Source organism: Xenopus laevis, chromosome 1S, assembly GCF_017654675.1.
Source record: "Xenopus laevis strain J_2021 chromosome 1S, Xenopus_laevis_v10.1, whole genome shotgun sequence".
Lineage (NCBI taxonomy): Eukaryota > Metazoa > Chordata > Amphibia > Anura > Pipidae > Xenopus > Xenopus laevis.
The window spans coordinates 175,010,000-175,032,851 of NC_054372.1; the positions used below are offsets into that span (position 1 = coordinate 175,010,000).

The 22,852-nt window shown below is 41.8% G+C and overlaps 1 protein-coding gene across 1 annotated transcript in view; it reads right to left on the reverse strand.

The window, feature by feature from the left end:
- Positions 1-16,440, reverse strand: part of pik3r1.S (phosphoinositide-3-kinase regulatory subunit 1 S homeolog) — a 51,723-nt gene extending 35,283 nt beyond the window's left edge. The window contains 1 exon segment of the mRNA NM_001090471.1: positions 15,868-16,440. Coding sequence (NP_001083940.1) covers positions 15,868-16,198 — 331 coding nt within the window. The 5' untranslated portion in view covers positions 16,199-16,440.
- Between the last annotated feature and the right edge of the window lie 6,412 nt (positions 16,441-22,852).

Below are 22,852 nucleotides of genomic sequence, written 5' to 3' on the forward strand. Positions count from 1 at the left end.
CATAGATCCAAAGATTTTTAAAAGATCTTGGGGTCTTCGTTATCATTAGACCAAACTTATCTTGAAACAATCGTTTAAATGGACGATTTGTCCATCAACTAAAAAGACCATTTCAAGCGATGTTGACTAGTTGAAGCCAGGAAAACCTAGGGCAATGCACGAAAGTAGAGAGCTCAACCCAATCCCAAAATAAACACTTGTTGTAAGTGCAGGGTGCTTACCCGGAAGACCCTTCCCTTGCATAGGGGTCAGTGGAGTAATAGAAAAAATTCGGATGCACACCTGTTTGTTGAAATTGTGTCCAAAGGTGATAGATTTCACTGTGACCGATGAAAATTTTCTAACCTGGCCGATCAATTTTCTGACCGATGTCGGACAAAAAATCGTTAGATGCACGGTCATTCGATTCCCACTAACCTCACGATAATTTGACGGATTGGTTGGATTGCACTAAAATCGGTCGTTCATCAAATAAAAATCTTAACTGTCATTGAATATCTGACACCCAACTGCTGCATGAAGAGAGAATGAAGAGAAACAGATGCTGAGAGAGCAATAGTGAAGATAAACTTGATTATTTCAGAAAAGTTACAGAATTTTTAGTTTATTGTATTTAGAAAGTATCTGATTTCAGTATTCCAAAGCTTATATTAAATTTTCATTTTCGTGATAGTTCCCCTTTAAGTATTGAAGAAATCACATAGCTCATGTACTCCTTTTAACTCTACTCTTCCCCTTGAACTGTGGTCACAGAGAGGGGGATGGTTAAGTACCTTCCAGTTCATTCCCCTAAATACAATTAACTTATTTATTATTCTTAGCACAGCCTGCACAAAAGAGTAAGGAGGGCCTCATTATTTCTCTTTACACTGGGACAGAGAGCGGTGCTAAATCATCTGCCCCCTCCCTCATACACACTCAGCCCAAGAGTTCATGCTCCAAGCACAGTGTTAGAGCCAAGAACACAACAAAAGCTTAATTTATCAGCCCTATGTTGAACAATGGAACATATTGCCCCCTGTAGAGCAACAAATTATTTAGAGGGAGAGGTGGGCAAGCACCATTATCCGAGTGGTATAGCAGTTGCCTTAAAGGGGATGTCCACCTTTAAATGACAAGGAAAGTTAACTAAAGAAGTATCTAGAAATGTTGTACTTTATGTTTTTGTCTCCGAAAGGCCCTTTAGCAGTAAAGATCTGTGTCTCCAAAGATGCCCCAGTAGCTCCCCATCTTCTTTTCTGCTGATTCACTGCACATGCTCTGTGCTGCTGTCACTTACTGAGCTTAGGGACCCACTCACAATATACAGTACACATAGAATAAAAATGTCACAATATAAGGCTGATTAGTGATTACTACATGGCAGCACAGAAACCAGTGCAATTAGCATCAGAATTTAATATTCCGCCCAATAGCATCAGCTTATATTACAGGCCAACCTCATTTTCTGCTGGATAATTAGTGACGACCCCTAAGCTTAGCTTCTCAACAGCTGCTTAGAGCCCACTGAGCATGTGAGTGTCACAGACACTTTCCAAGATGGTGACCCCCTGTGACAAGTTTGAAGTCCTGGATCATTGCTGCGATTGACAAACTGAAACTTTAGGCTGGTGCAATAAGTTCATTATATAAAACATGGCATTTTTAGCACTATTCATTTTTAGTGTTTAGTTCTCCTTTAAAGTAACTTATAGTATGATGTAGATATTCTGAGACAATTTGCTAACAATTTCATCTTTTATGATTTGTGGGTTTGAGTAATTTAGCTTTTTATTCATCCGATCTCCAGTTTGCACTTTCAGCAATGAGGTTGCTATGGTCTAAATGACTCTAGCAACCATGCACTGATATGAATAGCAGAGGCCTGAATAGAATTATGAGTAATAAAAAGTAACAATTAATGACTTGTAGCCTTACAAAGCATTCATTGTTAGATGGGGTTAGTGACAACCGGTGAAAGCAGGAAACAGGCAGAAGGAAGGAAATTAAAAACGATTGAAGGCCAATTAAAATGTTGCTAAGAATTAGCCACTCTGTACCATACTAAAAGTACATTTAAAGCTGAACCACCTCTTTAAGTAAGGAACAGGCATTTCCATTTCAGCACTGTGCCACCATATTTAATATACCTGTAGATCACAGTATATGCAAGAAAGTCCACTATACTGAACATGATATAGTCCTGGACAAGGGCAGACCACGGGACAATACCATATCATGCATGCTCTGGCCCACTGCAAAAAGCAAACAAGGCGGAACAATGCTGAGAAATGCGGAGTCCGTGGGTAACCAGGCTGGGTACCCAGCATACGTGCGGGCTTGATCCCTCCCACCCTCCCCTGTGGTCCAAGAAGGTTTCTCCTGTTTTCCTGCATGTTAGGCAATGGGGTGACATCACTTCTGGCCCAAAAAGTGATGACGCTTCCAGTTTCACGGGGCCCCGGGTCAGAGGTTAAGTTGGGCTATTGGGGTTCAGGTTAGGTAGCAGTTAAGTAGGATACATTTGATGGTTGCGGTATGGGTCTAACAAAATGGACCCGCGCACGACTATTTCCTTGTCCTTTAAACCCATGGAGAGGCAGCAGAGTTTCATGCAAGTTGGCAGGTGTGACAGCATCCTTTAAGCACAAGTAAAGCTTCATTCAATTATTAATCTGGTAAAAACCAAATACAGGTATGGGACCTGTTATCCAGAATGCTGGCGACCTGGGGTTTTCCGGATAATGGATCTTTCCGTAATTTGGGTCTTCATGCCTTAAGTCTACTAGAAATTCATTTAAACATTAAATAAACCCAATAGGCTGATTTTGCTTGCAATAAGGATTAATTATATCTTAGTTTGGATCAAGTACAAGCTACTGTTTTATTATTACAGAGAAAAAGGAAATCATTTTTAAAAATTTGGATTATTTGGATAAAATGGAGTCTATCGGAGACAGCCATTCCGTAATTCGGAGCTTTCTGGACATCGGCTTTCGGGATAAGGGATCATATACCTGTATTACCATAGTGCACATGTGCAGGTCTATCAAGAAGGGGATAGCTGGGAAACGCAAGTTACTCTAAGAAGAGTACAGCCAAAAAAAATAAAAAAAAATGTAAATTTCGGCACCAGCAGTGAATGAGGTTTTCCTTGTCGTTTAGGCTACAAAAAAGATTTAGGCCGCTCCAAAATCATCCCCTGCGTGTTCTTCTTAGTATAGCTCCATTTTCTTTAATTGTGATCCGGGTGCTCTGCCATCAGCGTCCCCACTAAAATGATAATTTATTCAAGGAATAGAAAGGAATAAAAAGGTCAGTGACCTGTTGGAATAAACCACCTTTCTTATTTAACGGGAGTGCTGCCTTTCTATTCCTTGAGCAAATTACAATCACACAAGACTTTGTCAAATAGCTTTTTCCTGCCTGCATTAATGGGCCCTACATTGGCCTGGGTGCAGACACACTGTGGAGAACCGTTTGAGTATTCACTTTGTGCTCTGTGTGCCCCCCACACACAGGCCAACACACAGTCCAACACACAGGAGTGCGTGGTTTGGCGGTTTCTCGGCCTGCGTGCCAATGCAACTGAAGAGTCAGCCCAAAAAAGACCATCAGCAATTTTGAAGAAAGAAGAATCGGGAAGTGCAACATACAGTTACTTTTTTAAAGGAGAAGGAAAGGCTAAAATTAAAGGGGACCCGTCACCCCAGAAAATTATTCAAAATCCTATTTTATCACATTAGTCAAGCTTAATGAAATTACACTATATAATTTATTTGAATCTTGTTTCCTTCAGTCTGGGAATTCATAATTACAGCAAGCAGGCAGAAGCCATTTTGTGGACACTGTTATTAAGACAAGCCTTCTATCATCTCAGAATCTTGTTTGTGCACCAGAATGGGAGACCCGATGTCCATCCCCATGCCCGGCTACACAATTAAACGTGAAGAGAATGTGTGGAGAGCAGTGACATCTAGGAAGTGCTGAATGGAAAGTGAAAGTAATTGTCTGCCCCGCCTCTATGCCTAAGGCGAAGAGGAGGGGGCAGACAATATTTGATTGACAGATGAGATTTTTAAACAGCTATGAATGCTTTAATAAAACATAGAAATTGGATTTCATGTTTAATTTAAAAAGTACGTTTTATTATACAGATTTGTGTGTCTAGGTGAAAGGTCCGCTTTAAGTAAGCTTTATCAGAAAGGTCTATATAAATACACCAGTAAAACCTCAAAGTAATGCTGCTCTGAGTCCCCTGTCAAAAGAAACACTGCATTTCTTTCCTTGTATTGTGTACTCATGGGCTTCTGTATCAGACTTCCTGTTTTAAGCATAAACCTCAGGGGCTCAGGCTTGAGCATGCTCAGATTGCTGCTCTCCCCTTCCATTCTCCCTCCTCACCTAGCTGCTGTAATCTGAGCCCAGTGTAGTCTTATAGTTTGCACTATTGTGGCTAATCTATTGGCAATAAACTGGTTTGGTAGCTTTCCTTCTCCTTTGAACAAGGCATTACCCCTACTGTTTGACCTCCATTGCAGGGCATTAAAAGCACAAGCCAATTCCACACTATAAATGGAGTAGGAAGCTGTTGCTGCTCAAGGCTTGACAGGATGGACACCCCTGAATTTGTCATCAGACTGGAAGGAATTTACATATAGAAGTCATTAAAATAGAACAAGTGAATAGTGCAGTACATTGATTACAAAGCAGCCCTTTTTGATCTTTGTGCGTTGGGCTCTCAGAAAATGCAGAGCTTTATGCTCCGTGCCTGGCAGGTCATAACTTTCCCAGTGTGCAGCTGCACGGCAAAGCCGAAATATTGGCTTCTGTTCCTTTCAGAGCCCAGAATAGGGAGCCAAGAGCACAAAGGAGGATTTGTTTCATCCCCTTTAGATACAGCACTGTGTCCCCATTGCCTTGGGGATGATTAATCGTTTTACTAGGCTTGTCTACGATTGCAATCCAAACATAAATGCCTCAAGATAATCTGTTCAGAAATGAAACAACCCCGATGCTAACAATTTGTGTGTGTCTGTGGAGGGGAATATAAAATGCATGTTTGTTTTTTTGTTTTTAAGATTTACATTACCCACTGTACAAATATAAATGGATAAAATGGAGTCTATGGGAGATGGCCTTTCAATAATTCGGAACTTTCTGGATAACGGATCCATTACCTGTATATATCATTGGCCATTCTACTCAATAAAATAACGATAGAGTGCAATTTTTAGTGTAGCAACAGTGATATCTGGTTGAGCTCTGGTTATTACAAATGGAAGGCTGGTTGCATGTAAAACTGAGCACAGTAGTGATGTGCGGGCCGACCCAATACCAGCGGGATCCGCGGGTCGGACGGGTTTGGGCCAACTTCGCACGCTCCTTTGGGGGCAGGTTGAGCTCTCTCCGTACGCAACCTTCCAACTACCAGCTTCCGGGTCGAGTTTTAATAGACGCGCGCCTCTCGCGCCGCCATCGATGCGGGTCTATAAATGGAACCCGGAAGTGATGGTGGGTGGGTTAGGGTCCCGACCCACACATCACTAGAGCACAGTACCTGCTCAGTAAAATACATAAATATAGCATGATACTGGGAATTGGGGGGTGTTGGTTTATAGAGGAACCATTATCTCTATGGGAGGAGTCGATACAGGCACCAATATTGGATTTGTGAGAGGTCGATATAGACACTGGTGTGGTTCAACATCAGCCGACGTAATAGTATCTTTACACGTGCCATGCGATGAAAAGGCTCTGAATCTCAAACAAACACCTCCGTGTCGACAGAATAATGCAAATTGCAGTTATGACTGTCAGAATAAAAGAAAAGAATATAAAGGGTTGAATCAAAGCAGAAGTGCTTTAGAAACACTGCCAAATTTGTGCGGATATGATCATGCTTGTCTGATGAAATCCTCCCACGGATTTGTACAAAGGTGTGCTCTAGGCAGCATCTAAATGAACTGCACACATGACAACCACTAAGAGAACTGTTGCTACCTGTGCCAGGACATTGTAACCAATAATGCTGCTCACACCGTTTCCTTGAAAATAGCTCTGTTTTAAAACGGTAGCCGCAGAGTCATTAAGACATGCCAAAAATATTTTGGGCCATCCACTACAAGAAATGACTCAGATCTCCGTTTCAAGGGTTGACCCTTTGGAATCCTGCCAACACCAGATAAGCATGTGTGATTGATTCACTGGCCACCTGTACTGCTGACATCTGGATTTCTAAGAGGGTCAATATAAATATCAAAATGAATGTACAAGGTTATCTGTAGTACGTTGCTAACTTAGCTCAACTTACACGAATATATAATATTACAATATAATATCTTGTAAATGATATCCTTATAAATGGTGACTAGTGTAATCAGTTATAAACGGTGAGTAGTGATTTCATTTTTGTCACATGACTCGCTAAAACTTGTGTATTATAATAAAGTACCCCATGTTGGAAAATATGAGGATATTAGAAGTAACTTCGGAGTTCCATGACCTGGATAAAAGCACTCGGCTTTTGGCCTTGTGCTTTTATATTGTCATGGAACTCCTCTGTGATATTTGTATACAATGGACACCGATTGGTTTGGCATTTGGGTAGGTTTGAAGAATTCATCAGCTGAGGCACCATATTGGCCTAAGCATGATGCACTGGTACCCTCAGCTCCTCTCCACTATCTACTGTTCTGATCGGCATAAGTGAACGGAATAGAAAGGTCATACGTTTGGGATCCATCCATTTGGCCTGTAGACCAATAGGTAGGATACCTTATACAGAAGTCAACAACCTTTTTCATCCTTGAGCAACATTCAGATGTAAAAAGAATTGAGGAGCAACACAAGCATGAAAAATGTTCGTGGAAGGTGTTAAATAAATAAGGATTTGCTATTGGTAGCCCCCATGTGGACTGGGAGCCGACAGGACACTGTTTGGCAATACACATGGTTTTAATGCAACCAAAATTTGCCTCTAAGCCAGGAATCTAAAAATAAGCACCTGCTTTGAGGCCACTGGGAGCAACATCCAAGGGGTTGGTGAGCATCATGTTGCTCACAAGCTACTGGTTGGGGATCACTGCCTTATACAATGTTAACTCAAGAATAAAGTCGACAGCAAGTTTTGGCCAACTTCACACACCAAGGGATTTTTTTCCCCCCTCAAAGATTATGTTTCACTTTTAACTTCAACCCAGAGGCTATAATAACAAAGGCTTAATTATATAACCACCAGATAATATTCTTTCAAGATATGCTTGCTGACATTAAGAAAAAAAATCCCTTTGAATTACATATGGGGCATGCTGAAGCATGATTTTGTACAGTATGGAACTGGTAGGAAAGTTGAAAGAAAGGCCTTTGGTATGGATTTCTTGAGCTAGATTATGTGTGATGGAAAAAGAGGATACCTAAGGTTAGCCCAATGCTAATACCAAATTAACAACCAAAGTGCAGGGCAATGCCAAATGGTACTGAACAACATTGAAGCACAGTGTGGAGAAACAAATGGTCATGGCTAACATTAAGGGGACTCTAAATGATAATGCTCACACCAAAGCAGATGTGACTTCTCTACATAGGATGAGAAAGTGATGGTCCTATTGCAACTGGTAAAGTAGACAAAATCTGAATAATGTAAGATTATAATCAAAGATATGTCAGAAACTATTTATCACGTTTCATGTAATAGCCACTAATCTGATTGAGCATGCACCCAAAGATTATCTCATGTGTGGGGGGGAACTTGCCTGCAGGGGGGCCCATGATGGTATAGGGGGCCCCATGAGGCCCTAACTTAAAAGCAATTTCAATAAATATTGGTAAAACAAGACAACTTCTAAATATGTCGGGAGCCCTAAAATTAATTTGCTGTAAGGCTCAGTAACATCTAGTTAAACCACTGCTACATTGTATTTCTTTTTTAATAAAGAAAAGGAGCCATTTGTGAATTTAGTGGTATGTTGCCGAGTTCTTCCAATTCCAGGGAGATTTTCCGTCTCAGGCAAGACTGCACCAGTTCAGACAGGCTCACTATGGAATCACATTACTGTGCAGCCTCAGCTTAACCCGTTATACAAAGAGACAAGCGTGCAACTTGCCATGTGCTTCTTCTCCATCACATTCTTTCTGGCACGCACTATAGCTAGGCAACACACGATCTGCAGGCAGGCTCTCTCAAGCCTTCACATCTAATGGCTCACTGGGAAAAAACTCATAGTTAAAGGAGTAACAAACACTTAATAAAAAAAACACTGCCCCCTACCCTACATATACCCCCCTCCCCCCCGGGGGGGGGGGGCAGCAAGGCTGGGGGGGAGGGCGGTCTATGTAGGGTAGGGTTTTTTTTTATTAAGGGCTTGTTTCTCCTTTAAGGCAGCCATACACCAAGGTGCAGATTTATTATGCCGTGTAAAATACAGTGACAGAATTCAGCACAAATTGCAAAGCTGCTCCTTGTAAAAAGTGGTGTAATTTTTCTCATTTTTTCTTACACCGATTTCCGCCAGAACTTACTTACAAATGTCTGAAACAGTTTGAAATTGCAGCCGCAAATCTGGCGTTTGGACTTCAGAAAATAAAACACACCCCTTCATTCGCCATTTCTTTTACATAGCTTTTACACGGTTTTTGTGTCAGTGAATTTCGTTCTACACAGGCTAATAAACAGACCCCCAAATGGCCTGGATGGTTGGATGGATACTTTATGAGTGGCACTATATTTTTTCATCCAATCAGCAGCCTGAATGACAGAAGCTGCAACTCCTCTTTACTATCCCATCAGTTGACGCACCAGGCACCCACAAACATGGTACACTGGCTGACAAAATTGTTCAACATCGTCTGTGTTTTACATCTGAGGAAGTGCCATGTGGCACGAAACGCGTCAGTAGTAATGGACATTATGCACTGCTAATTGTTGATAAATAAAGAAGCATTTTATTCATTTCAATGTGTCCAAGAAATCCGTACTTATGAATTTGTGAAGGAATTTCATTGTCATGAAGCATCATTTGGACATGTGATGGTCTACTCTAGAACCAACCTGGGAATCTCTTCACTGCTGAGAGACTTGTATCGTCTGTGTTTTGTCTGCATAGTAGGATCATCAGTTGATAAAGCTCTGGTACACATGACAACATTCAGGCAGTTGGGGTAAAATCTGCCCAACCTAATCTGGGCATGTATAACCAGCTCTACCCACAGTTAAACCATAGTTGTCAGCCCAAGCATTTAAGGGCACAGGCTCTTATATAGGATCCGTGGCGCTTCGTTTTCTGAAGTCTCCTGAACTTTCCTCTTGAGACAACTTCAGAAAACGAAGTGCCGCCAGTGCCATGCCGAAGGCGATTTCTCATTCTAACAGGCGGAAGACCGGGGGAAGCAGTTCATTAGTCGCATCAAAGAAGAAGTGATTAGGCGCCGGGCGACTAAATCTCCCCGAATCGCCCAGTGTGACTTTACCCTAAACTTGCAAAAGCAAGAGTACACAGTACAGACAAAGGCAGTACTGCATTTCTAATGCAGAAATAGAAAAGCATTGTAAAGGATAACTTAATGATTCATACAGGCAAAACAGAAGGGACGTCAGGAGGTAAAAGAATGCAAAACCTGTAAAACCTTAATTACACAAGTAGTACTTTATTAACACAACGTGTCTGTGAGGATTAGCCACGCAGTTCAACACCTGTCTTAATCTTCATCCTCATTAGCAACTGCTAAATTCTCTTCTGAGATTTAATCGGTTTAGAGAAATGTGTTTGGCGTAAGCAAAATGGATAACCAGTGAACTGCTAGATAGAACAGTAAAGAAACCAGTGTTTACAAGCAATGTTGAAAAACAAATCAATTCTTTAGAGAGAAAAATGCAAAAAGAAAAATGATTATTATGATTATATCCAAGCACTTTGGTTTAATTGTAAATGTGTTAAAGGAGTGATTCACTTTTAAGTTAACTTTTAGTATGTTATAGAATGTTCAATTCTAACCAACCTTTCAGTTGGTCTTCATTATTTATTTTTTTATAGTTTTTTAACATCAGTGATCCCCAACCAGTAGCTTGTGAGCAACATGTTGCCTTGGATGTTGCTCTCAGTGTCCTCAAAGCAGGTGCTTATTTTTGAATTCCAGGCTTGTAAGCAAGTTTTAATTGCATAAAAACGAACTATAGTGCCAAGTAGAGTCTCTTGTAGCCTGCCAGCCCACATAGGGGTTTCCAAATAACCAATCACAGCCCTTATTTGGCACCCCAAGGGTCTTTTTCATGCTTGTGTTGCTGCCCAACTCTTTTTGCATTTGATTGGGGCTCATGGGTAAAAAAGGTTGGGGACCCCTGCTCTACATCATACTAACAGTTAATAACAACCCTTTTAAAGGAGAAGGAAAATGTTAGGCACACCCAAGTGATTGTATTGACTTCCCTGAAACCCCGGGCCTGTGCTCCTATCAGCAGAAAATTGCATCGGGCCAGGGTTAGACTAGTGAACACCATGGATCGATAGTCTTCTGTCTTGCTCTTTTTTTGCGCGGCTGTGCATGGGCAGTAGAATGAAAAGCCGAACTTTAACTAAAAAGTCGGTTATTTTGCAGATGCGTCTGCCCGGGAAATCTGAAGAAAGAAGTCGGAAAAAGATCGCCCCATGGTGCTCACTGGTATAACCCCGGGCCGGTGCCGTTTTCTCCTGATAGGAGCACCGGGCCGGTGTTTCAGGTAAGTCAATACAATCACTTGGGAGTGCTTAACATTTGGCACCCCCAAGTGCACAAAGACTTTCCTTCTCCTTTAATGGCTTTTGAACGAACTAAGTGATGCCATGCCAAGCCTGACCAGTAGATGGTGCTTACGTCAAATTACTCAATCCTGTAGATTTTTGGTTTAATGCTAAAACACTGGGTGTACCATGAGCCTGTTTAATGCAATACACAAAGACACTCTGCACAATAGACAAGTAGTGTGTGACACTTCAAAAACAGCAGCGTTTATTTTGGTTACATGTCATTTATAACTCTATTTAGAAATACTTTTACATAATGTGCGGTCATATGTATTATAACTCAGTAACAATTTCCCCTTATGCCATAATATTCAAATAAACGAAAATATCAAATTCTTACTATTGCAAGAACAAATGTAACGAGATATACCAGGGTTCAGCCAAGCTGCTTTATGTTATTAGATGCACGGCATATTTTGCAGACCGATTAAGCAGAAAGAGGCTGGTCTGGATTTTTAGCGTAATTAATTAACATGCAATAATGATTCAACTCAGATGCTAGCTAAAGCTTATATACAAGTGATTTACGTTGCTCACATTGTTTTACAAAGCATGCACATATTCAACAAGAAATCTGTATTTTTACTGCAAAGCAGAAGCCCAAGGTGGCAGTTGTACAACAGGCAGCCCCTACTGGAGCCCCACGCATGCTAAAGGCACAGAAACGCTTTATCAACTGCCGTATCAAACCGCCCCATCTGAGTAAGCAAACTGGGTCTGTAAGCAGCATGACAATCATGTGCCTTGTGATAAGCTTTGACAATTGATAGATAATGTGACATTTCTATGGAAGATAAACTTGGCTTGCTGCAATATCTATGGAACACGGAATATTAACTTCCTCTCTCTGCCACTTCATTAGCATTGGAGAAACACAGAAAAGGGTAATAAACTGCTAACCATGAAAAAAGAGTTAACTGCTTTTCCATAGAAATGTCACCTTTAAAGACAGCCACAGCTCATTTCACAACAACCACTATTATGTGAACAGCTGCTCTTCCAAGAGATCCAAGCAGGGGACCCAACTACCAAAGAGCAGCATTTATACAAAAGGAGAGTAAATGGAAACTGGACATGAGGCTAAAAATGTATCACTAAGCAATGTTTATACCCAACATATCCGCTTAATATGGTGCCTGTAGCAGTGTGTGCCAGTTACCTCTGGGGAGGCAGTGTGTGATGGGATAGTGTTAAGTTCTATTCTGCTTATAACAGTCTCTGGGAATGGGACTGTGGATGTGGGATAGCAGGTATAGTAGGGAGAGATGGTGCCTATAGTAACAGTGGGATAATAGTCTCTGGGAAGGGAGTGTGACTGTGGGATAGCAGGTATAGTAGGGAGAGATGGTGCCTATAGTAACAGTGAGACAATAGTCTCTGGGAAGGGAGTGTGGCTGTGGGATAGCAGGTATAGTAGGGAGAGATGGTGCCTATAGTAGCAGTGGGATAATAGTCTCTGGGAAGGGACAGTGGCTGTGGGATAGCCGGTATAGTAGGGAGAGATGGTGTCTAAAGTAACAGTGGGATAATAATCTCTGGGAATGGACTGTGACTGTGGGATAGCAGGTATAGTAGGGAGAGAGATGGTGTCTATAGTAACAGTGGGATAATAGTCTCTGGGAAGGGAGTGTGACTGTGGGATAGCAGGTATAGTAGGGAGAGATGGTGCCTATAGTAACAGTGGGGATAATAGTCTCTGGGAAGGGAGTGTGACTGTGGGATAGCAGGTATAGTAGGGAGAGATGGTGCCTATAGTAACAGTGGATAATAGTCTCTGGGAAGGGAGTGTGACTGTGGGATAGCAGGTATAGTAGGGAGAGATGGTGTCTATAGTAACAGAGGGATAATAGTCTCTGGGAAGGGACTGTGGCTGTGGGATAGCAGGTATAGTAGGGAGAGATGGTGCCTATAGTAACAGTGGGATAATAGTCTCTGGGAAGGGGCTGTGGCTGTGGGATAGCAGGTATAGTAGGGAGAGATGGTACCTATAGTAGTAGTGGGGATAATAGTCTCTGGGAAGGGACTGTGACTGTGGGATAGCAGGTAGAGTAGAAAGAGATGGTGCCTATAGTAACAGCAGAGAAACCATCCTCGGAAAAGACACAGCACTTGTGAGTATCTATATATTCCTATAGGTGAGGGATCCTCAAATTTTTTTACCTGTGAGCCAAATATAAAAGGGCCTGGAGAACAACACAAGTATGCAAAAGGTTCCTGAGGGTGCCAAAAGGGTTGATATTGGACTGACAGCCTACAGGAGGCTCTGTTTGGCAATACACATGTTTTTTTATGCAACTTAAGTATTCTAGTTTCCTCCCATGCTCCAAAAACCGTCAGGTAGGTTCTCTCTCTCCTGATCCCAGTGTTGTATGAAGATATAAAATAATTTACATTACTTGCCTAACGGCACGGGGACTGATGATGAACACGTTTTCTAAATAGTTGCAAAACCGTGTCAGATAAAAAAATAAAGACTACTAAAAAGTGTATACTGAGCAAGCTGGTGTATGCAGCAGTGGGCATAATAGTCTCTGAGAGCAGAAAGTATGAGAAGACAAAACATGAATGTGACCATCTTAAAACAGTGTTGGCCAACATGTACCAGAAGACAGTCACGGGAGCTGGGATATAACAGATAAAGTGCCAGGTTGGATAGCCCTTTTCTAGAGAAGGCCCAGCTGAAACAATAACAATGGTCAGCAGCCCCTCAAATCTATTTGGAAATGCTGAGCCTAGCAGATCAACAACTTGTAGTTAGCAGGCTGAAACAACTCACATTAAATCCTATGAGAGTTAAAATTGCAAAAAAAAAAAAAAACAAACAAAATTTGCATTATTTAAAGGAAACGTAAACCATCGGAATTTTTTCTTTTGCCGATCTTTTTCACTGTTCCTCCACTGGATCATCAAATCAAGGTATAATTATAGATCACAGGCTAGGGAAACAAATAACAGGACCTAGTGCAATATTGTTAATATTCAGTGCAGTCAGCAAAGTGTTATAATACTAATTTGTGTGTGTCTTGAACCATAGAAAGTCTATGCACAGATTTTTCGTGGGTGTTCTAAAGTGCTAGAAGCCAAAATATAGAATGACAAGCGTCAAAGCTATACGAGACTGAATGGGCTGCATGCACCACACAAAGAAATGTAAAAAATCAATCAGACTTGTATTCCTTGCATTAAGAACTTCAGCACATTATCAATCCAATTAGAGTAAACGTAATATGTCTCAACTCCATTATTACTCGGAGAACAAAGCTGACTTCTAGGATAGTAAAAATCTAGAAGTAATAACTGGGAGGTGGCAGTCAGGCCATGTCAATGGTGTCAGCACCAGCCTATCATGATAAGGAACAGGTCATTACTGAGGGGATGAAAGATGCTATTCTGGACATTTACTATCAGAAGGCCCTTGATGCTGAGAAATAGGAGTGCTTTCGATTTTTCTTGTTAAACTGACAAGCCCAGTCCCGGATCAATGAAGCATTAAAATGAGAGCCTTTGTGTGGCACAGTTCCCCTTTAAATGACCCAATCAATAAGACAAAGCCCAATTTTAGTGCTGCCCATGACACAAAAAAAAAAAAAGTGAGATCCAAATTCATAACCTGAGCTGTTTGCAAAAAGATGACAGGTTGGCAAATAACGTCTGGTTTGCTAATCCTGGGCTGGGCAACACTTTTTTTGGGCCCCTTAAAACCTCCAAGGGATCAAACGCACTTACCAGCAGGGTGCAAAGCAGAGACCTTTAAAGTTCCACAGGTTATTTAGCACTGACCTCTATGCTAATTACACAGCGGCCCCAGCACAAGGTACAGACACTGACCTCTATACAGTGGCCCCAGCAATCTCACCAGTGTAGAGCTCAAACCTAATTCTTACCGGAAAAGATCTTAAACAGATTACAGTCTCTGCTGCGCGGATTTAATCTAACACAGCCCTGGCACGGAATGCAACGTCCACATTCATTTCTACCAAGTCACACAGGAATCTGAAGTACACAGCTGCAGCGAAATTCAATTTAGCAATGGCTGGAAGTCGCTGGCATACAGTGGGCACTAGTCAGCCGTACACATAGGGTATAAATACAGATTAAAGGGCACATGTGATGATGGTGGGAGCCCATGACTTTGCATGGAAGGGTGCATCAGCGCAGAGAGACTGGCAACACATATGGAGATCCACTTGTTGCAGCAGAACATTTTGCAGCAGAACATTTTGCAGCAAAACATTTTGCAGCAGAACCGATTGCAGCAGAACCGATTGCAGCAGAACCGATTGCAGCAGAACCGATTGCAGCAGAACCGATTGCAGCAGAACCGATTGCAGCAGAACCGATTGCAGCAGAACCGATTGCAGCAGAACCGATTGCAGCAGAACCGATTGCAGCAGAACCGATTGCAGCAGAACCGATTGCAGCAGAACCGATTGCAGCAGAACCGATTGCAGCAGAACCGATTGCAGCAGAACCGATTGCAGCAGAACCGATTGGCAGCAGAACCGATTGCAGCAGAACCGATTGCAGCAGAACCGATTGCAGCAGAACCGATTGCAGCAGAACCGATTGCAGCAGAACCGATTGCAGCAGAACCCCTTTTGCAGCAGAACCCCTTTTGCAGCAGAACCCCTTTTGCAGCAGAACCCCTTTTGCAGCAGAACCCCTTTTGCAGCAGAACCCCTTTTGCAGCAGAACCTTTTGCAGCAGAACCTTTTGCAGCAGAACTTTTTGCAGCAGAACCTTTTGCAGCAGAACCTTTTGCAGCAGAACCTTTTGCAGCAGAACCTTTTGCAGCAGAACCTTTTGCAGCAGAACCTTTTGCAGCAGAACTTTTTGCAGCATTCCTAACAAAAGCAGTAGTAGTGGTGGAAATGCAACAGGTTGCACGTGCCACTAGTATTTGTAGTAAAATAGCCCCCTCCTGAACACAAGCAGACTGTCCAACCTGTGACACTGCACAACTACATGTCTCAGAGCAACAGCCACCGTGTGCTGCAGTCAGGAGGAGCTGGAGGGCCGCCGGCTGGACAAGACTGATGGATATGGCGAATGCATTTGATCATTGTTGCCTACCAGAGTCCTAGCCTAAAGTAGTTCCCTGATCACTCACCCTGAGCCTCTGCCTCCCCACGAGCCGCCCCGGGAGCCACAGGCAGCGGGCGAGGGGGCCTCGGTTTGGGGGTCGGAGGGCTGATCCTCTTCCTTCCAAGATACTCCACGTAGGTGCCCGGGAAGTCCCCTCGCTGCCCGGTGTTCTCGTTGCATCCATTGAGCCAACCGATCTGCTCGGGCCGGGCCTCCATTCCTTCCGCAAAGCAGCCCAGAGCCAACAACGTGGCACGGCTAACGGAGAGTGTATCTCCCACCCGCAGGTCGATGTCCTCCTCCCTCTCCTTCTTGTACGGGTACAGGGCTCGGTATTTGTATCCCTCCGCGCTCATCTTCGCACGGCCACTACTAAGTCACACAAGCGGCAAACGTTGGGGCAAAGTGTTCAGGGGGATAATTTAAATAGGGACTTTCTCGCCCTGTCTATTTCACACGGCTCAGCCGCCGGGGGACTGCCTAGAGTCGGACGCACCGGAGCTAGATTTCATTTCTTCCCTTTCTTCTCCCTCTTCCTTCCTTCCGCCGCCGCAGCCCGAGAAAGGCAGAAGCCGCACAGACACACTCACAAGCAGTGAGAGGAAAAAAAGGGAAGGCAGCAGGGTGGGAGGGAAACACAGATACTGCAACCAGCAGCACCGCGCATGCCTAGCAGCGTTACCCTACTGCGCATGCCTACAATTCGCCCCCTTAGTGGCCTCCGCTGTTGCCACCTGGCTCCGCAAGCTGGTTGGCTGAGGAGTTGTTGTCAGCTGACATGAGTGTGGGGGTGGAGTTTTTCCAAGTTGTGTTTGAATCCGGCAGTGTGTCTGTCGATGGCTGTGTGGGATTCTTTTAGCTAACATGCCTATTTTATGTATTTTCATGGAAACTACACTTTTGTGCGAGGAAAGACAATGCAGTTTGAGGCAGCTTTCCTATAGGCATAAAAAATGTTCACTGAATCAGCCACAGTCAGGGTTGCCGCCTTTTCTGGAAGCAAATACAGACCTTCCAGTATTTTATTGCTTTTTTCCTATAAATAACATTGGAATCAAACAACATTTTTACGGGGCAGGGTGGTTGCCACCTGGTCGTAGGGTTGCCACCTTTTCTGGAAAAAAATACCAGCCTTCCTATATATTTTTATTTTTTCCCTATTGATAACATTGGGATCAACCACAATTTTTACCTACCCGATACAACACCTGCCAAGGACGGGGCCGGTATAACAAATTTACCATCAATGTAGCTGCCGGTAAATTTCTAATACCCATAACAAAAGCCCTTGGCCCGACCCCAATCTGCTCAAAACTTACCCTTTTGCCTCCTTCTGGCCATCGCAGAGTTGCCAGGTCTAATTTTCAAAATCAGCTACAAAACCAGCCTAAAACTAGCCAAGAGTCACTTCAAAAGTAGCCCAAAAATAGCTCAATATGTGCCGTGAAAAAGAAAGTCTAAAAAAATAAATTAATTTATTTGAAAATATGCTTCCACTGATTTGCAAATTTTCCATGAAATAAAATGGGACAGATTTGCCCATCACCAGGGGCGTAACTGCAAAGGGGGGCCCGGAAGCTATAGGAACCCCATAAGGCACTAATACATATACAATTTCAATAAATATTGGTGAAACAGGTCAACCTCTAGACATTTTGGTGGCCAGCAGATTTTTGCCCCAAAATTGTATGAAATTGAGTAAAGGCACCAAAAAACGCAAGAATGCTTAAGAGGGACAGGAGACTGGGGTACAGAGCCCAAAATCTGGTAACTCCCGACTTCTACACAAGTCAGTGCCATTGCATGCTGGGTATTGTAGTCTTACATTAAACTTAAGTTAAACTTGCCAGTCAGCAAATTGTTAAACAAAAACGACATTACCCAACATGCATTGGGAGACGCAGGCTTGGCACATTAGAGCAACAAAAAACTTTGGCTGGTTTCCAAAGTACAAACCAGCCAAAGGCCCAAAAAGTAGCCCAAATCTGTACCTTGGCTGGTTTGTACTTTCAAAACCAGCCTGGGCTTTAAATTTGTAGCCCAATTTGACTGGAAAACCGCAAACCTGAGCCATTGCGCAATGTGGCTCAGCCCCTTTTTACATCACATCCCACCCCCTTTTACATCTCAGCTCGCCCTTTTGCTCCTGCCCCCACCGCCGGCCCGTGTAAATTTCACTTCCTTTAAAAGGTGGAAACCCTAGCCGCAGTGCATGCACAGTCACAGTGTTGCAAGCAAAGGGAATCAGGTAGCCCACAAAATTAAGCCTACAAGAACAATTAGCTCCCAAATAACCCAAAATACACTTTATAGCCCACAGCCCCCCCCCCAAGTGTGTCAAATATATCATGTTGCTCTAGCATGTATCACTTAACCCCAAAGGCAGTCAACTTATACAGCGACACCTCCATTTTACAAACTCTAATTTTAAGTTTTCCCACATTTGCCATTTCTTTAATTGCTTAAAATGGCCCCTGTGTAATAGCAGGCTGCTGTCATATTAGAATTAGCCTTCTGTGTAGGGGTAAATGGTAGTGGTGTTCTGGGATGGGTTGATCATCTTTGGTCACTGGGTGGCCATAGGCCAGTGGTGCCTCCTGTGTTATGTTTGGAAGTTGGAAGCTTTAGGATACACAGGGGCGCTGCTGCAATGAGGTGAGTCGAGAAACTGGCCTCAGGCAGCAGCAGCCGGCAAGTGACCAGGTCGGCAAAAAATGTTGGATTTTACCGGTTTTTGAAACCACAACTAAACTTACAAACTCTTAAACCATGATTGACATTGAATTTATTAATAGTCATGATTATAAAAAGTAAGAACGAAAAAAAAAAGCCCTAAATGATATGAAAAAAAAATACAGCGAAAACCTCCAAAAATGCGAGCTATTCGGACAATTTGTTTGGAAAAAAAACCCCAAAAATAGTCTAAAATTCTGATTGGTTTAAAAATGGTCCGGTAGGATCAGTACACTTCCCACTGACTTCTAACTTTGTTTTGTCAAACTTAAGTCTTCAGACAAATACAAATAATTTATAATTCAGTACCTTTTGCTTTTTTCCCATGGGCTCTTCTCTCCGCTGTATTGTTGTAAATTAAAGGGCAAGTCAACCCCAAATTAAAAATTTGACTAATAAATGAAAAACAGAATTCTATCAACTTTACAATGTACATTCATTAAACATTTTCAGTGCTTTTAAAGTCATTTATTAAAACGATTGCTATTGAAAGCAGCATTTGCTTTACTTCTGGTTAAATTTTAAACAAAGTTGCAAAAGTATGGACAGATTTGTGGAAATTTACTGTGTGTTAAATCCTGGAAGCTCAGCCAGAGGGTCAGTATTGAGATATGCTTCCTAGATATTCTTAAAAACATGACTGAATGGCTGATAACAATGTTTTCATGTCTGTAGACTCTGTATGATCTAAGAGGGGCCCTAAACAAATGCTGTACCCCAAAAAGTGGTCTTGAACCAAAAACGTCCATGTCTTGCATGTATCTTGTGTATCATGGAAGATTGTGGATGAGGTTTTCAGAGATGCCAGTTTTGCTAGAGCTACTTGTACAAAGATGCACAGATATACAGAACAGCATGTCTCAATATGTTTTACTGGACATTTATAGAGAAATAAAGATAGTTTAAATCCTTCTTGCAGATTTTCCATTTTAAATTGATTCCAGACATTGACTTCAAATCTTTTCAACATTTAATTTTGCTCAGAATTACCTCTTGTGAACAGTGATCAGCTCCGATGCAGTGTACAAAGGAAGTTCTATCACAAGCACACAGAAGAACAGATTATGGAGTAATTAACCTTGATCTTAATTGATTTGTGGCTTCATATCCTGCACACAGTGCAGCATGCAGAATGAGTCTATATATATATATATATATATATATATATATATATATATATATATATATATATATATATATATATATATATTCATAGGCATGTTGGATTAGTTTATAAATTGATAATTAAACATTATAACGACTCTGGTAATAAATTTGTTACCTGGTGTACAATTAGAGACATTAACATTGCATAAACATTCTGCCATACTCCATCCCTGTTTCTAAAGTTCATAGGCAAGAGCCTATGGGAGAAATAATTCTGAATATACCTATCTGTCCATAAGAAGAGAAAGCAGAGCTGTTGAAGTGGAACGGCTACTGTTTTGAGTTATTCAGCATTAAAGATTGTCCTAGATAAAAAAAAAACACACACATTTAAAATTAAAGTCTTCTAGTCTGGCCAAAATGAGCTACCTCCTTTCATCACAAAGCACTCACCCCTGCCCTTGCTTCTGCCAGCTCATATCTCACAAGGTGCAAACAATTCCATCCATGGTATATAGCTCAAACTGAAGCTCTTCAAAGGTGGTCACAGGCTATTGAGCACCACTGGTGCGAATCCTATTTAGAGCCAGACATTCACAGAACTACTCATCTAAAATACCAGTTTCTGCTTATCAAAATAACCTACCTTATTTCACAATCCATGCAAAGAAGAGTATTACAGATTCATGCCATTAATTTCTGAGTCGTGGCACTTGCCAAGATGTCTACAGGCTATCCCCTTTATTAACAGCGCAGGGGTATATTGAAAACAATGTAGCCCTACATTAGGCACATTTCATGTTATCCTTTTTCACTGATCTGGTGTAACCTTACTGGAATTTTATATTGCAATTTGTTTGGACAGGTCCATGAGTTGTAGCAGTTGGGGAAGGGGTGGTGGCACTAGGAAGTTTTATAGAAAATAATGTCACGTGAAACTTTTTATTTCACTACCTAGATTATTAAATTATAGCCCTGCCCAAGGCCAAGTTCCATCTAGATAGAGAATGAGGCACATTCCCCTGATTTTCCTTTCTATAATCTTTTGTCTATCTGCTGTATAATAGTCTCAAAGTATAAACCGTAAACTTTTAAAATTATTACTCATAACCTGTGTAAGCAGTAACTTGTGGTTTTAGTATACCACTCCAAAGTTATCCACACACCAGATTCTTCAAACCTATGGCCAATTGAGTCAATCAGGTTGTGCACAAATTGCACAAAATCCACTAATATGAACATTGGTTCGGCCAAACAGTTGGGAGTTAGAAGATGACTGCAACTCAACTCATCAGATTTCAAAGCCATAAAATCATTATCTGATTCTCAGAATATAATTTTGGTGTCCATGCATGGACAGTTGTTGGCTTATTTTGGTAGAAAACTACCAAACTGCCCACTAATACTTCTAGATACCATGTGTCTTTCAGAGCTTTATTTTAACATACAGATATAAAGGCAATTACTTTGATATTCTTCTCAACAGGAAAGAATTTAGTTATTTGGTACATCACAGTGGATTCTAAGTGGGTGCTTATGGCATAGAGATATCCAAACACTGGAACGTGAGAGCAGACACAAGCTGTGTGACGTCGATAAATTGGCTGATCATGATGTCCACTTTGCCTGTTCATTCTATTGCCTGAACTGTATTTAAAGGGATTCTGTCATGATTTTTATGATGTCGTTTTTATTTCTAAATTACACTGTTTACACGGCAAATAATTCACTCTACAATATAAAATTTCATTCCTGAACCAGCAAGTGTATTATTTTTGACGCGTTTCGTGTATATGTACTCATCAGTCTATGAGTAAGTGTCCTTGGTAGACACGAAATGCGTCAGTTCTTAACTATGGAAAAGAAATGTAAGCTTTTCTAACTTTTTTACAACCTGACTCTGGCTTTACTATTTCGTGGGTCCATGCTTGTGCCAGCCTCTTTTGAAGATTTTTGACTCCCCTTGCTGAAGGTCTGGGGCTTGTGCACCCAGGCCCCACGTTTACAGCGGTAAGCTCATACAAAACACTTCTAAATGTAGCACATACTGGTAAAACAATCTGCTTTGCTTTCAGAAAGAGCCAGCACTTTAGGATGGAACTGCTTTCTGGCAGGCTGTTGTTTCTCTAAATCAATGTAACTGAATATTTCTCAATGGGACTTGGCTTGTTACTATTGAGTGTTATTATTAGATCTACCAGGGAGCTGTTATTCTGTGTTACCTTTTTCATTGTTCTGTTGTTAGGCTGCGGGGGGGGGGGGGAGAGGGTTGATATCACTCCAACTTGCAGTAGAGCAGTAAAGAGTGACTGACATTTATCAGAGCACAAGTCACATGACTGGGGGCAGCTGGAAAAATTACAATATCTAGCCGCATGTCAGATTTCAAAATTAAGTATAAAAAATCTGTATGCTCTTGAGAAACTGATTTCAGTGCAGAATTCTGCTGGAGCAGCACTATTAACTGATGCGTTTTTTTTCCCATGACAGTATCCCTTTAACTTTCTGTTGATATCTTCTACCCTGTTTCCTGGCTTTTTCTGGAAGTTGCCTGCCGAGAACGATTCCTGAATTTCAAACATATTCCCTGATTACTGCTTAACTATCAGGCCATTGGACTTTGTCTGCCACAGTGCCAGTTTGCCTGTCCTCCCTGTCCCCTGTGCCTGCTTCCCTATAAATCCTTCAAGCTATCCAGATGAATGTGGTGGTGGTGTAGTGGTTAGCTTTGCTGCCTTTCAAATCCCACTTGGTTTTATTCCAGCAAGGGTATGTTTTCTCTGTGCTGACATGGCAACATTTGGCACCCACCTACCCACTGTGTTACTTTGCCTTTTAGAATCAGGTACAGAAAATGGAAACATTTAAAATGTCCCCAGCGAGTGCTGCAGTTTAGGATGGCTCTGCAAGGAGCCGAGCTATTAAGCAGGGTTTTGTTCTCCTTTAAGATTCAGGCATATTGAATCCTGCAAAAAGTGCAGAATACTGGATTTGTTGCATCCCTATTTGTTTCATAAATATAAAATAAATTTGCCATTGATCAGTATGTAATGCCTGGGATTGTTAGTAAAGACTGTTATAAGAGTCTTTACTTGGGTGACCTTGAAGTTGCACAACTTTAGCTAATTAGAAGCTGGCTTCTGTATATCTCATTCTTACTTTATTACAAG